General features: G+C 39.8%; 1 protein-coding gene across 1 annotated transcript; it reads left to right on the top strand.

Annotated features, from left to right (window-relative positions):
* Positions 1 to 2,913: 2,913 nt before the first annotated feature.
* On the top strand, positions 2,914 to 12,780 carry alkbh8 (alkB homolog 8, tRNA methyltransferase). The gene is made up of 12 exons (XM_023401860.2): positions 2,914 to 3,061; positions 4,123 to 4,256; positions 4,392 to 4,492; positions 4,705 to 4,836; positions 5,057 to 5,152; positions 5,520 to 5,624; positions 6,344 to 6,414; positions 8,091 to 8,197; positions 8,467 to 8,627; positions 8,993 to 9,273; positions 11,050 to 11,199; positions 11,806 to 12,780. The coding sequence occupies exons 1-12, from the start codon at positions 2,924 to 2,926 to the stop codon at positions 12,583 to 12,585; spliced, it is 2,256 nt and encodes a 751-aa protein (XP_023257628.1). The 5' UTR covers positions 2,914 to 2,923; the 3' UTR covers positions 12,586 to 12,780.
* Positions 12,781 to 14,082: the final 1,302 nt, after the last annotated feature.

The raw sequence follows: 14,082 nt of genomic DNA, 5'->3' as shown, positions 1-14,082 counted from the left end.
TAATTAGAATACAAAGATGCCAGCAACAGGAGTTTGGCCTCTGGCTACTGGCCCAGCATTTCAAAGGGTGATGGCATGCCGCAGGGTACACAAGTGGTTCCACTCAAGTTCTCACCATTACGCTGCTTTTTCAGAGCTTGGCTGATGTGTGAGGTGAAGCTGTCCTTGAGCACTGGCAAGGGAAATATCTTCCTAATCTACTGTTCATAGCCTTGAGGTGACATTTCCACTTGGTATAACATTGATTCAGTCATTTGCATTCATCCTTCATGTGTTCATGAATGGCTGACCAACTTTGAATTGGATTGTTAAAATTATAGGCTACTCAGATGAAGTTCAAAGTTTGTCTTACCCCCTGGAAACAGCACTTCGGTAAAAAATCTCACTACAAGGTCCAGCTGTTGATCACGTCACATGATCTCGATTAGTAGATGGATCACTCATCATCCACTAAATTGACTTTGTAGTGACATAGTTTGCTCACCATTGTCAAAAATGAACTTTAAATCTCATCTTTTCAGACAACATGGACACAGAAGTGCTTAGAGCACTCAGGAAAAATACAAATTTTGAATAATGTTTAAGCACAAGAAACTGCTCCATGTGCTGAGGAAGACTGTGTGATATCAGTCACTGGTTTACGATGATAGAAAATACAAGTAAATATGAGTAGAACTGAATCTAGCCTATTGGATAGTTCCATTTTGCCCCTGTACTCAGTTTTAACACAGTTTTTGCAAGTACACTTGATAAAAATGTTCTATTAAATGTTGTGAATGTTATTCTTTCTGATACTGGCCCTGATTAATCCCCCCTCAAATGAACCTGACTGGCATTTTGGTGTGTCACCCAAAGCTCATAAAAAGAGTGAAGATTTAATTAGACTGTATTTAAAAACAAGATGGAGCAGAGTGTTGTTTTCATGTCGGAGAGGGCAGCCGTGTGCTCTCCTGCCTGACCAGCTGTTGTTTGTTGTAGACTAAACTGAGCGTGCTGTTAAGACGACGAAGGGTTCCCACTGGCCAGCAGCTCGGCCTGGCGCTGTGATAACTGAGATGGCTGAGGACAGGTGAGGGCTTCATTACACAACACACCCATGCATAAATGCACGCACGCACACACACACACACACACACACACACACACACACACACACACACACAAACACACACACACACAAAGGCACACACTGATCCACACGCACAAATGCTTCATTCTCACAAACCCCTAAAAAGATGTGCAAATGCATGCTGGAACATACGCTCACACCCAGAGGGGCTGTAGAGTCATTAATCTGGCTGTAGAGGAATTCATACACAGGATCTGAGCTAATTGGCTCCTTTGAGGGCGGAAGCAGACAGAGAACAGCGTCCAGGGCAGACACTGCACCAAGAACAACACAATACACATAATTCATCAATTACAATTTAGCACTCATGCCATGAATGTGACTGAGTGCTTGTATCTGATTTCCATCTGACCTAGTGTGTTTTGTTGAACAGGATATAAAAGAAGTAAGCTAACTAGCCCATTGTGATAATACTTTTTCAATACAGATTATGTTCAGTTGTCAAAATTTGAGTTGAATCTGATGAATGAAATGGATGGAAACGGAATGACAAATAGTTTCACTATAGACTTAAATTTTACCCTGTAGCATCAAGTTAACGGGGCCTATAGAATGCTCCCTGGAGCATTTTTGTCTGTCTGTTGTTGGGAGATTAGGGAGGCATGCAGCATAGATCTACCACCAAGGTTTAGGTCCTATATAATTGAGCCACAGGGCAAAACACCAGTCGTCAGTATGGCTTGGATATGAGAACAGAAGAGAGGGGAAGCACTTAGATAAAAAGAGCAAGAGTGATATTATATATACATACCATAAAAGAAAAATATGTCCTAGCAGGAATATTATACAGTAGGAACTAGCTGGATTACCCGTGTCACCGGAGACACACTGCTGAGTGACAAAGATTTATTTCCCTGTATTAGTGTATTAGTCCTCAAACACATTATAGGAGAAACACATGACCAAGGAGTGTACAAGAGTTGAAGAGACCTTCTTCACACTGGACATTTGACACTTCCAAACACAGTAACTGCTGCATTGCACTGGACTAATTGTTGGATCACATCCATTGTTAATGTTATTAGTTCCACGTGTGCTTTTCCTGCTACGACCAGAAAAAATATCTGCTCTGGAAAATGTCATGAATCATATTAATGTGAGAGTGATGAAGAAACATTAGCAAGACTATCTATAGGTCAGTTGGATTTAGTCAGAAAAGCAAAATGACATGCAGGTAAAGTGCAAGATGAACAGATTCAGTCATGAAAGCTCTCATTGTAACTATAAATTTTCTGTATTTTTCTTGAAAATTCATTTTTCTTAGGTTTTTGATTTGTGATGTTAATAATGCACGTTTGATTACCTATATTTAAATTTTATCATGAAATCCTGATCCTGATGTTTGTCCTTTTATTCGTGCTAAACATTTGTTATGTTTCATATTGTACAAGCTGGCCACTCTGTTTCATATAGAAATGCCTCAGAAGTGGCTGTTTCAGCTCCCATTCTGTTACAGCTGTATTTAATCAATTTTTGTCCCCTATGGTTTCTGCATATTCACTCATCTACAGCAGATACAGAGCAATGTTATGGACCCATCTGAGTTTCACAAGTGATAATCATCTCCCATGGATCCACTGAAAAAGAACAATTCACTATTTTCACTATGATACTGAAATTTTTCTATAAATGAACAAAAGAAAACTTATTAAAATAATTTAAAAGATTGCTTAGTTATATGCAAATTGTATATAGTGAATGTAACCAGAATGCTGTGAAACCAAATGCAAGGCCGGGCAGGAACTCGCCGGTCTTAAACGTTTGTTGCACCCGGACAAAATAAAATGACGAACTATGGATCCTAGTGTGGAAAACAACGTGAAGGCCGTCAGAAGGAGTAAAGAGGAGAAGAAAGTTCTCCGAAAACAATTAAAAGCGAGTCACACTTTACTGAAACATGAAGGTATCAGCACGGCACCGCAGCCGACCAAGGTAAACAAAAAAACATCTTTATAAACAGGAAGTATATCAGCTGTCAGACAGGGAAGAGAGCTAGCTACACGTACCTTCTTCTTCTTTAAATATACACTTTTTAGACGCAAATTCCAAGGCGATCATCAGTGCATGTGACTTTAATGCGAGTTTTAATATTGAAGGTGCGTTGCCTTACCCGCCTTATTTCCAGGCATTTTTTTAACATTAGCTTGTATCTGCAGATATTAGTCATTTGAAAGAAAAATAATATCAGTCTTGAGGTCATTTTTCCAACCTGCAGTGTTGAAACAGGGGCATCTCATAACAAGGAAGTTACTTTGGTGTGTTGTGTTCATGCACACGTTAAATATAATGACAATGCCGATCTTAAAAGGTATAAGAACATATTCAAAAATGTGAAGTCAGGAAATAGATGATATAAGAAGATAGCAAGTGAAATCTGTATCGAATTGAAAAATAAATGAAAAATGTTTGCACATGTATCTTGGACTGTAGGGAGTCAGAATAATAAGAATAATTACTTAGTTACAAGTTAATGTTATTTCTCTTCATCTGTGAACAATAAAGCTGATAAATAATGAATATACTAATAACTAATTAACTAATAATTAAATAAAAGTTCCTTGGGATCATGGAATGAAACCAGCAAAACTTTGAAGCATCACAACAAAAACATAAAACACAGGGCTAAAACTAACGATTATTTTCATTATCGATTAATCCGCCAGTTACATGTCTTGCTTTGTCTGACTCACAGTCCAGAACCCAAAAATAATCATTTCACTGTCATGTATAACAAAGAAAAGCATAAGCCAGTGTTTTGCATTTTTTCTAAACAGAAAATGATTGTTTATCAAAATAGCTGCCAAACACATTTCTGTCGATCAACCAGTCGATAAATTGAGTAATAGTTGCAGTTGTAAAACACTATCTGTTCATTAAGATGTGTATTGATTATCAATATCTTAAACAGTGATGTTTTCACATGTTCAGACTGTTTTGGACGTCGTCTTTTTGCCTGTATAAAATCAGCCAGTCTACCTCTGTGCCTTCTGCAGAGTTTAGTGGTGGCTAATGGCGGCTTGGGGAACGGTGTTGGTCGAGAGGAGCTTTCTACAGTGCTGAAAGAGATGGGGGAGGTGGAGACCCTGTTAATGCCCCCTCAGAAGCCTTATGCCTTTGTCACATACAGGTACAGTTGGTGCATGGACAGCACTTATTCACACAGAGAACCTTTTTTTTTAGAACTTTAGTACTTTTTTGTTTATCATCTCTGGAAAATTGTAGTTTAAACCTTGTTTTGTTTTTATTGTCATTCTCTTTCCAGATCTGAGGAGAGTGCTCAGAGAGCCCATGCCCACCTTAATGGACAAAAGCTGCAATGTGGAGAGAACAGTGTCACACTCTACCTCAGTTATGTTGACTCAGGTGCTTACCTTAAACACTAAGCCGTGCACACATTACTATGATACTTGAAGAAAAACCCCATTATTGTTAAATTCACATTTTAGCAGAAAGTTGGAAGATGATCAAAGACAGCCCTTTTATCTGTTTGTGTGCTTCTGTGTCCTACAAGAAGCATATTTTTGCAGCCAGTCGTCTGATCCTTACTGTATGTGCTGTGTGTGTGTCGTGTACAGTAACCTGTGAGGAGAAGAACTCGGTTCCTTTGCCGGAGGGATTACTCTTGGTGGAAGATTTTGTGTCTCCAGAGGAAGAGGCTCTGTTGCTTGCCGCTATAGACTGGTCGTCGACTAATGATGATGTCACTGGTGAGGACTTGTGTCAGTCTTAATCTTTAGCACTGAACTTAACATCTGTGTAAACAACAGGCAGAATAGAGCAGCACTAATGGGAAAAACTGAATCGGAAAATACTTTTTTTTTTGTTTGCAAGATAGAATAGATTATGAATAACCATCTTTACGTCTGCATCATTTTAATGTACAAAATGATTCTACTGGTTTGCTAACTTCATTCTAATGTATTTTAGCTCAAAAAGCTCTGAAGCATAGAAGAGTCAAACATTTTGGCTTTGAATTTCGCTACGACAACAACAATGTGGATAAGGACAAGCCATTACCTGCAGGTAATCTTGCTCTTCTTTTAATCAAGATATTTTTTCTAACCTTCTGAGTTTTATGAGTCATATTTTCATATGTTTGGCCATTATTTCTATCAGTAACAATAACATTTTACTAGTTGATTGCATTGCTGAGATTTTGGGACACTACATGCTTTCCTTTCTCTTCTTTCTTTTTTTTTTTTTTACATAGAAAATGCATGATTGCATTTCTGTTTTCACTTATAACTCTTACTAGGCAGTGTGTCATTAGACAACACGTTATGACTGCTTCTCATTGTAATAACAGAGAAAATGTTACAGAAGAAAGTTAGGAAGAAGTAAGGGAGGACCTGATGTGTGTTTGTGTTTGTGTTTGCGTGTGTATATCCAGGTCTTCCTGAGGACTGTCTGCCTGTTCTGGAGCGGTGTGTAAGGAACGGTCACATCAATATCATGCCCGACCAACTGACTGTCAACCAGTATGAGTCTGGACAGGGTGAGTGATTCCCGTCATGTTTCTATTGACCTTACACATACAAGCTCAGAAGATGATTTAGATACATTTAGATCTCATGCTATCAGTAAGACTATGTGAAAATGACTGACCACATGTTGAGAAAATGACAGCAAAACACAAAAAGATGCAATTTTACATTAAAAATGTAATTACATACACCCTTGAATAATTCAAACCTAACCACTCACATATTAATAGAAGGATAGTTTATTTATTCCAGATGCTAGTGAAACTAAAAGTGTAGTAATTAGTCTTTCAGACGTAATTACTAAGCTGTGATAACTCTGTTGATTTTTCTAACATAATTAGAAGGAGCACACAAGTAGAGTTCAATGATTTCTACCACAAGATGGCAGCAGAAACTTTGGCAACATGCATCAAACAGGATTTTCAAAGCCCTCGCCTCCTGTTTGTTGTTTGATAACAGAATTACAGCCTTGGCCTTTAAAGGCTCGAATAAGGTTTTGGAAGGAAGGAATTATTATTAATAATGCTTGTTTTTTAAACTCAAGCACATTCACTTAAATTTATTATTAAATGTCAGAATGAGTTGAGTTACACACATCACAAAAGGGTCAAAGATGTCCAGAGGCATCCTTCAAAAACACTGAACCCGGAACACTTTTATTTTTCAGAGAAACCTGATGAGCTTTTGTTAAGTGATTTTCATTCTACATGTGTTTTTATAATGTTTTCAGGCATTCCTCCTCATGTGGACACCCACTCTGCCTTTGAGGACACCATCCTCTCACTGAGCCTGGGGGCAAAGGTAAGAACTCAGTCCAGTCATTTAATGATTGAAGCAGCACGAGCTCCACAGACCGTTGAGTTGGTTAATTTACCCAACCCTACAACTCATCAATCAGCTTGGGTCACCAGTATTGATCAGTGGTGCTCAAGGTGCATTTATCCATAATTAAGATGAAAGTTACTCATTTAAAGATTAAAAAAAAGTTGGTCTAAAGAAATCAGTTTTCACATTTTAGCATAAAACAACAATATTGCAGTTGAAAGACAGATTTAAATGTAAAGATAGTGTTTTCAGACACTCCTCTCCGTTTGTATGCATTTCTGTTTCCTGCTTTGATCAATCAAGTTAATCGTCACTTCACTGACCAGTGTGATTCATCCATCTCAGGGGGGTAACTGTCACAAATGAGTGCGCGTGTTTGTGTGTGTGTCCTTGTGATTTTAGTGAGAACATTTTGTCACCTTCCTTGCTACATTATTTCTCTCTAACACACTTATATACTGTCACACTCTCTTGCTCACTCACTGTGCCCTTCTCTTTTTTTAGTGGTGTCACAGTCTCCCTGCTTGAAATACTTTTTGCAAACAATGAATGAACAAAAGAGAGACAGATTTTCCTTTTAAACAGTAGGTGTCGTTAAGTCCTCGACTGTTCCAGGTGGGACAAAATGATGTGACCTGGCGCTGGGACGCTGGTTCAGTCTCTGCAGGGTGGCTGCTGGAGATGAAAACCCATCTGTCCCTGCTTGTCTGAGATTCAGAGGCTCTATTAGCAATCAACTATCATCTGTCACAACATCTGCCACGCACCCAGGTTGACAGACAGTGTGAGTGATTGAGGTGTAGTCTTTGTTCTACAACTTCTGTGACACAAAAAGTGCACAGCAGGCATGTTGTGTCAGGTGCTGAGGGAAAAAGGTGAAATCAATATTGCGAAGAAAGGAGTTTACAAGCCAAAACCCAGAGAGATCAAGTACATATCGATTGATAGGAATTAAATATTTCAGCCTCTAAAAGAAATTTTCTCTGAATATGGTGAGAATATGATAAATGATATTTAATAGACTTATTGGAAAATTATATAAAGCAGGCAAAAGACAGGACTTAGCATTACTCAAAGAAGTTAAAAATATTTTTTTTTTGGTAATCTGTGTGTATAACAAGTCAATCCAACTGCGATTTGATTCAGTTTTGATTCTTGCAGGCATCATAAAATCTCACTTTCAGCCCGTCACCTGATTTAACTTGGTTTACGCATTCAGTCATCATTGATTAAACACAAGTAAACGTCATGCAAACTGGTTTCCTTCTGTTATGTGAAACATATATCTGCACTTACCAGGTTTATTGAGCCAGTTCGTGTTTGCATTTGAAAGACGGAGAGAGAAAATACGTAATTTGGCTGTCTATACTGTGTGTGCGCTTGCATGCGTGTGTGTGTGAGTTTGATGGATAGTCTTGTAGTTAAGTGCAGCTGCCAGCGTCATCATTGATTTAGTCACTTTCCACTGGTGTCATTGATTGGCTAATACTCCTAAGAAAAGCACAGTCGTGTGTGTGTGTGTGTGTGTGTGTGTGTGTGTGTGTGTGTGTGTGTGTGTGTGTGTGTGAGAGAGAGTACCTTCCTCGGTATTCATATGAATGGTCTGAAAATCTTATTGAATGCTTGTACACACTTTTTGTGTTTAATTACAGACGGTGATGGAATTCCGGCATCCCGATGGTCGTCTTGTTCCCGTGGTGTTGCCTGGACGCAGCCTCCTGGTGATGAAGGGAGAGAGCAGATACCTCTGGACCCATGGGTGAGCTGGACTGTGTCAGATGGGTCCATTTATCTTGATTTGAACTTAAAGTTGATTCAGTGACAGTTTCTTTCCTCTCTGTGTCAGTCTGTGTGTGGATCCTTATTTTAATCCCTTCACGTGAAGATAAAACCAATGTCAGGTTCGGGGTTTGGTCTCATTCACATCTGCTGGTGTTCACATTACACACAACAGCTGTTTAGATTAGTTATTGTCAGTTTATGTCTGATTGTCAACTACTACTATAACCGTCTCTTATCTTTTCTCAGGATAACTCCCCGGAAGTTCGACGTGGTGCCAGCCTGCGACCCAGAATCCCCTGCTCATACAACTTCTGACCTTGGGCCTAACAGAAATCTCACCTTGAGCAAGAGGGGCACCCGCACCTCTTTCACTTTCCGAAAGATCAGACATGAACTTTGCCGCTGTGGTGAGTGCAAAGTAAAACACACTGTGCGTTTGATAACGGAAAACTGCATTACTACTATTATTTGAGTGATGCTAGACAACCAAACAGTTCTTTTCACATTTTCTCAGAAGCCACAGCATTGTCTTCAATTTGCTTCTTTTGTTTGACTAACATTATAAAAGTTAAGCAGAAAGACAATTCCAGTTGCCGATTCCTGCAAAAAAAAGTGATACGATTTTAAAGCAATTTTCTGCTTGTCAAAATTGAGGTGGCCATGCTTCAGTTGAATGTAATGGGTGTTGGGGTGTGTATGTGCTACCCTTTGTCTCACCATTCCACCCTCTTCTTTCATCTCTCTCTCTCTCTCTTTCTGTCTCTCACTCCAGCCTTTCCCTCTACCTGTGACAGTCAGGGAGCTGCCTCAGCGCCCTCGCCCTCTCCGCCATCTGCCCCCTCAATTCCCAGTTGCCATGCCGACGCAACCCGTCTGGAGGAGGAGTATGTGCACCGGGTGTACGACGCCATCGCCTCCCACTTCAGCAGTACACGCCACTCGCCCTGGCCTCGTGTCTGCCACTTCCTGTCCTCGCTCTCTCCTGGCAGCGTGCTGGCTGATGTGGGCTGTGGAAATGGGAAATACCTGGGTGTCAACCCAGAGCTGATTGCAGTGAGTGTCATTATATATTATATTAATGTCTGTAATTTTGCAATACTTTAGTGATCCCTGTAGGGAAGTTTCCTTTTTCATTACATTTTTATTGCCACTGTGTCTTAGATTATCATCGCTGTGAAATACCACACATTTTCATAACAGTCATTTATGTGCAGAAGTGTCTCATCAGATGTCACATACACAGTCAGCAAATCAGTTGAAGCAAAGATGGCAAACAATGAATCGTCTGAGGTCAAACAACTCTGCTGCTACTTCACAGATACAAGTAGGGGCTTCTCAGGGTTTAGACCAGTTTGATGGTGATGAGCCTCTTAATTTTACTTGGAAAAGGCGGTCAGTGGATTAAATACTGAGATGGACTTGTTTAGCCTAGCTTAGCGTAAAGACTGGAAACAGGGGAAAACAGCTAGTCTGATTCTATCCAAAGGGAAAAAATGACATTTTATGGTTTTAGGGGTTGGTTACCTGCTGGAACAATTTCCCTGCAAACAACAGTCGGTTGCAGTGAAAAAGCCACCGCAAAGGTCACAGCCTTCGGTGCTCAGCACTGCCCTAGATGTAAAATGAAAAGGAGTAGCTGTTTGAAATCCTCAGTGCCCTGTTACGGGTGTTGCATAAGCCAGACCTCTGTTTGCCCCAGAGTGAAGTGAGGGAGAAGACAAAGGTTTGCATCATTATGCTGCTGTTTACTTATTTACTCCCCACATGTGAGTCAGGATGGTAATGTGGGTACTGCTTTAGTGCTACAGCAAGACATATTGTTCACATGAAGGGAAATATCTTTAATCAGTTAGTAGTTAGTTTGCAGTGAAAAAGACAGGGCAAAGCTGTCTCAACATTTTAATGAGCTAAATAATATACCCAGGAATGATAATCCTTGCTGCTGAGCCCTGAGCTCCTCTCACTCTGATTTCTGCTGGTTTTGCTTGTTTGCATTAGCTCAGTTTCCATGGTAATATCCTAAATTTTCTGTTTACGTATGCACATGGGATGTGCGGGATGTTTGGGATTTGGATGTGCATGTAAGCAGCTTATCCTGACTCAGACCGTAACCGTGATAAATCATTACTGAGAACACTGTGATCAGGTCGCACATAAACTTTCAGAGCTGAGTCTTCTGGGTTTTCTCCATCTGTTTTTCTCTCCTGAATTTATTTAATTCCCTCTGCACTTTATTTTTGTCTTCTCTATATTTACCCTCTCCATCTTCCCTTTTCGTTGTAGATTAACGCTGTTAACCTTCCCCGTGTTAATTGAAATGAAAGAGACTTGACCTTTTTTGTGTTTGCAAGTCAGTAACAGATTTAGCCTGTGTGTCTATTTGTGAATGTGTGTAGTATTTCTCACTTTCACTTATCACCTCTGTCTCTTTTGGGAATGGACCATATGACTCGTGAAGCCTGATTGAATCTCTCCTTTACACAAAATGTGTTGAAAATTATTATAACTGCCATCCAATACCCTCAGTCTTTTCTTCTCTTCCTTTTATTTATGTTTTTTGCTCATATTTCATTCCTTGTTTATTCTTTTCCCATTCTTTCTCTATACTTTTCTGCTGCTCTGTGTGATTTTGTCATACATTGTTAATTGGTTGAGATCATAAATGAGGAGTGAATGTGTAAATTCAGCTGAGAACAAGACTTTGATCAGTGGTTTTGTTCAGACGTTGTACATGTTAATACTGTTCCTTTTTGTGAATGATTTATTTATTTTATTTTTTATGTGTGTGTGTGTGTGTGTGTGTATGTGTGTGTGTTTTCCTCTCTTCAGGTTGGCTGTGATCGTAGCAGTGCTCTTGTCCAAATCTGTGCAGAGAGAGGTTTCCAGGCGTTTGTATCTGATGCTCTCAGCGTCCCTCTGCGAACAGCCTCCTGCGATGCCTGTATCTCCATAGCTGTCATACACCACTTTTCCACACAGGTACAGTACAGTACATGCACACACAAAGAACATCAGGTGATATCTCCATCAGCATTGTATCACTTTCATCTAGATCGACCGACCCACATATAAACACACAACACATGACCGCAATGCATCAGTGGAATCATTTTAGGAATTTTTCATTTCATTTCAACTTTTGGTTTGTGTTAACTAAAAAGCTTTTGCTCTCAAGGATCTACTCTAGCCAGAGACTAAACGTTACTCATTGGTGGTTGGTGACACTGAAACATTAGTTGTAGTGCAGCAATAAGGATTTTTTTTAATGCTGATATTAAGCATTGTGATGGATATTTAAACACATATGAGACCAACTTCCCTGATAGTCTAAAAGAGAGAGACTGAGAGAAATTAAAACTAACAGAGACTCCTTTTCCATCTCTGCAGCCTCCTTTCCAATATTACACCACAGTCACAGAAGAGTCTCATTGTTTGAAAACATATGCTTCAAAGCCACCATCACTTTTACCCCTTCATCAGTCAGATTTGTCTTGAAATACAGTAGAACACACATTTGAACAAGTTTTGTTGTGTGTGTGTGTGTGTGTGTGTGTATGTGTTTGTGTGTGTGTGTGTGTGTTGTAGGAACGTCGGCTGGCAGCAGTGAGGGAGCTGGTGAGACTTTTGAGGCCTGGAGGTCGAGCGCTCATCTACGTTTGGGCTTTTGAACAAGAGTACAACAAGCAGAGGTCGAAATACCTCAAAGAACAGAACAAAGAGCATCCTGGGAACCTCAGCCCCATCAACGACACATCAGACGGCATACAAGAGCCTCACGGGAAAGCCAGGATGCATACCAGTAGACATTTAGAAGACAACTACAGGCCTGGTGACAGCATGCAAGATGTTAGCAAAGTGATTGATGGCAAACTTAGTGTGCACACTAACCGCACAGCCTTCAACACCCAGGACCTTTTGGTTCCCTGGCATCTGAAGGAGGGAAAAAGACAGGGGGGTGAAGAATCAGGAGAGAGTGGGAAGAAGGACAAAAGGAAAGAGAAGTCCAAAAAGACTTCAGGTAACTCCTCTTCACCCTCTAGTGTGAGTTCCAAAACCAGATTAGACTGTAACCGTGACCCCAGCCCAGTTTTTGACTCCAGCATGTCCTCTGGATCGGGTCTTGACACCAGTGATGCCACTCAAGGGCCAAATTTTAAACCCAGGTCAAGTGGTGACACTATAAAGATGTCCAGCTCTATTCTAAAGTCTGAGTCTGAGAGCGGTCCAGTGCCTGTCTTCCACCGTTATTACCATGTGTTCCAGCAGGGGGAGCTGGAGCAGCTGTGTGTTCAGGTGCCTGGAGTCAAAGTGCAGAGCAGCTACCACGACCAGGGAAACTGGTGCGCTGTATTAGAGAAAGCATGAGGGAGATGAACTGACTGACACGCACATAATTTATGATCATTTTGCTACAAAAATATATTGAGAGACGATACACATTCTGCAATGAACCATGACAATTGATGCAATGTAAATTGAAAAGTCTTTCATTTGTTTAAATGCTGAAGAGAAGAATGAACAGAGAAGTGCTGCAAAAATAAATGTAATGAGTTTCTAAAATGTCTGCCATTGTTGTGTACTTCTTGCATCATTTTTTGACAATGGGTGAAGTTGGAACTGTATAAGGCCACCAACATATTCTTATATTTAGGTTTAAAAGAAAGCAAATATGAGACCATTGGGAAATCGTAGCATTTCTTTGAACTATTACTATATATTACTTTGGAAAGAGATGTGTCGGACATGTCAGGGAGGAGGATTTTGCCTCAATCCTGAAGCAGAAAATCCATTTCATGTGGCTAAATCAAACCAAGAGGTAGTGTTCGGGGTGAAGACAAAGAATTAATAAGTATACGCTGACTACTCCTGTGTAATGCAATAGTATATGAAAGGCCAGTGTCCATGTACTATACAGAAGACTACCAGTAATAATCTTTATTTCACTGCTTTGCTTTTTGCACCGTCTTTGACCTCAGTATCTGCTCTGGATTCACTGAGATGTGATTAAGCTGGTAGCAGTGTGTGCTCGACCTTTTCAAGTTAAAGGGCCAAGGTGTAACACAGCATTTCAGGCTGTGGGGGATTTGCTTGTATTCAAAACGCAGAATATACATTTCTTTTTCTTAAAAATGTGTGTGACAGAGGTAGCACCTCATGGTCATGATTCATTTTTCAAACCATGTATTTGAACATTGATTAATAAAATCAATGAACTGCATCATAGATAGTGTTAAAGTTGTTTCTATATGAATAGATGAGGCATAAACGTCCAAAATTTGCGTATAACAGCCGAAAAGCAGATAACTTTACCTTTAGCCAGACATGTAGTGAGTGCTGTTGCGGAATAAGGAGTTCAGATTGATAATGTCCATTGATAATGACAAAACACGTCCTCTTTTGGAGCACCTGAAGTGTCCCCTCAAGTACTAGCAATCTGCCAATTCGGCAGCACATTTAAAACATTTTTTTCACTCTGTCCTGGTCACGAAAGTGTCATTTGTTTGGGCTGTTTAGTAGAAAGAGTTGAACATTGTTGCAACTTACATCATTTTTAGCCAGCTCAGTGCCCTTGAACCATACAGTTGCTAATCTAAGTACAATTTACTGAAAATGTTGCGCACAACTTAAAATGTGGAGGCAGAATTGATTCTTTGATATTAAATTAGGATCAAATAAAAATGAAAAGAACTTAATTGGATCAACTGATGAGTAATGAATACTGCATTGAAATTTAGAATCAGTATTAGCTTGTTAGTTTATATAATGTAGTATTACTGAACTATGACTTCATCACTCTCTCTCTCTTGCACTCACACATATGTCTACACTATATCCTATTTGCAAGTTTTACTAGACGGCTGT

Source organism: Seriola lalandi, unplaced genomic scaffold (assembly GCF_002814215.2).
Source record: "Seriola lalandi dorsalis isolate HSWRI2012SDOR001 ecotype SW California unplaced genomic scaffold, Sedor1 jcf7180002053794, whole genome shotgun sequence".
Classification (NCBI taxonomy): Eukaryota; Metazoa; Chordata; class Actinopteri; order Carangiformes; family Carangidae; genus Seriola; species Seriola lalandi.
Note: the sequence above shows the minus strand (reverse complement) of the source record. Positions and strands in the feature narration are given on the sequence as shown.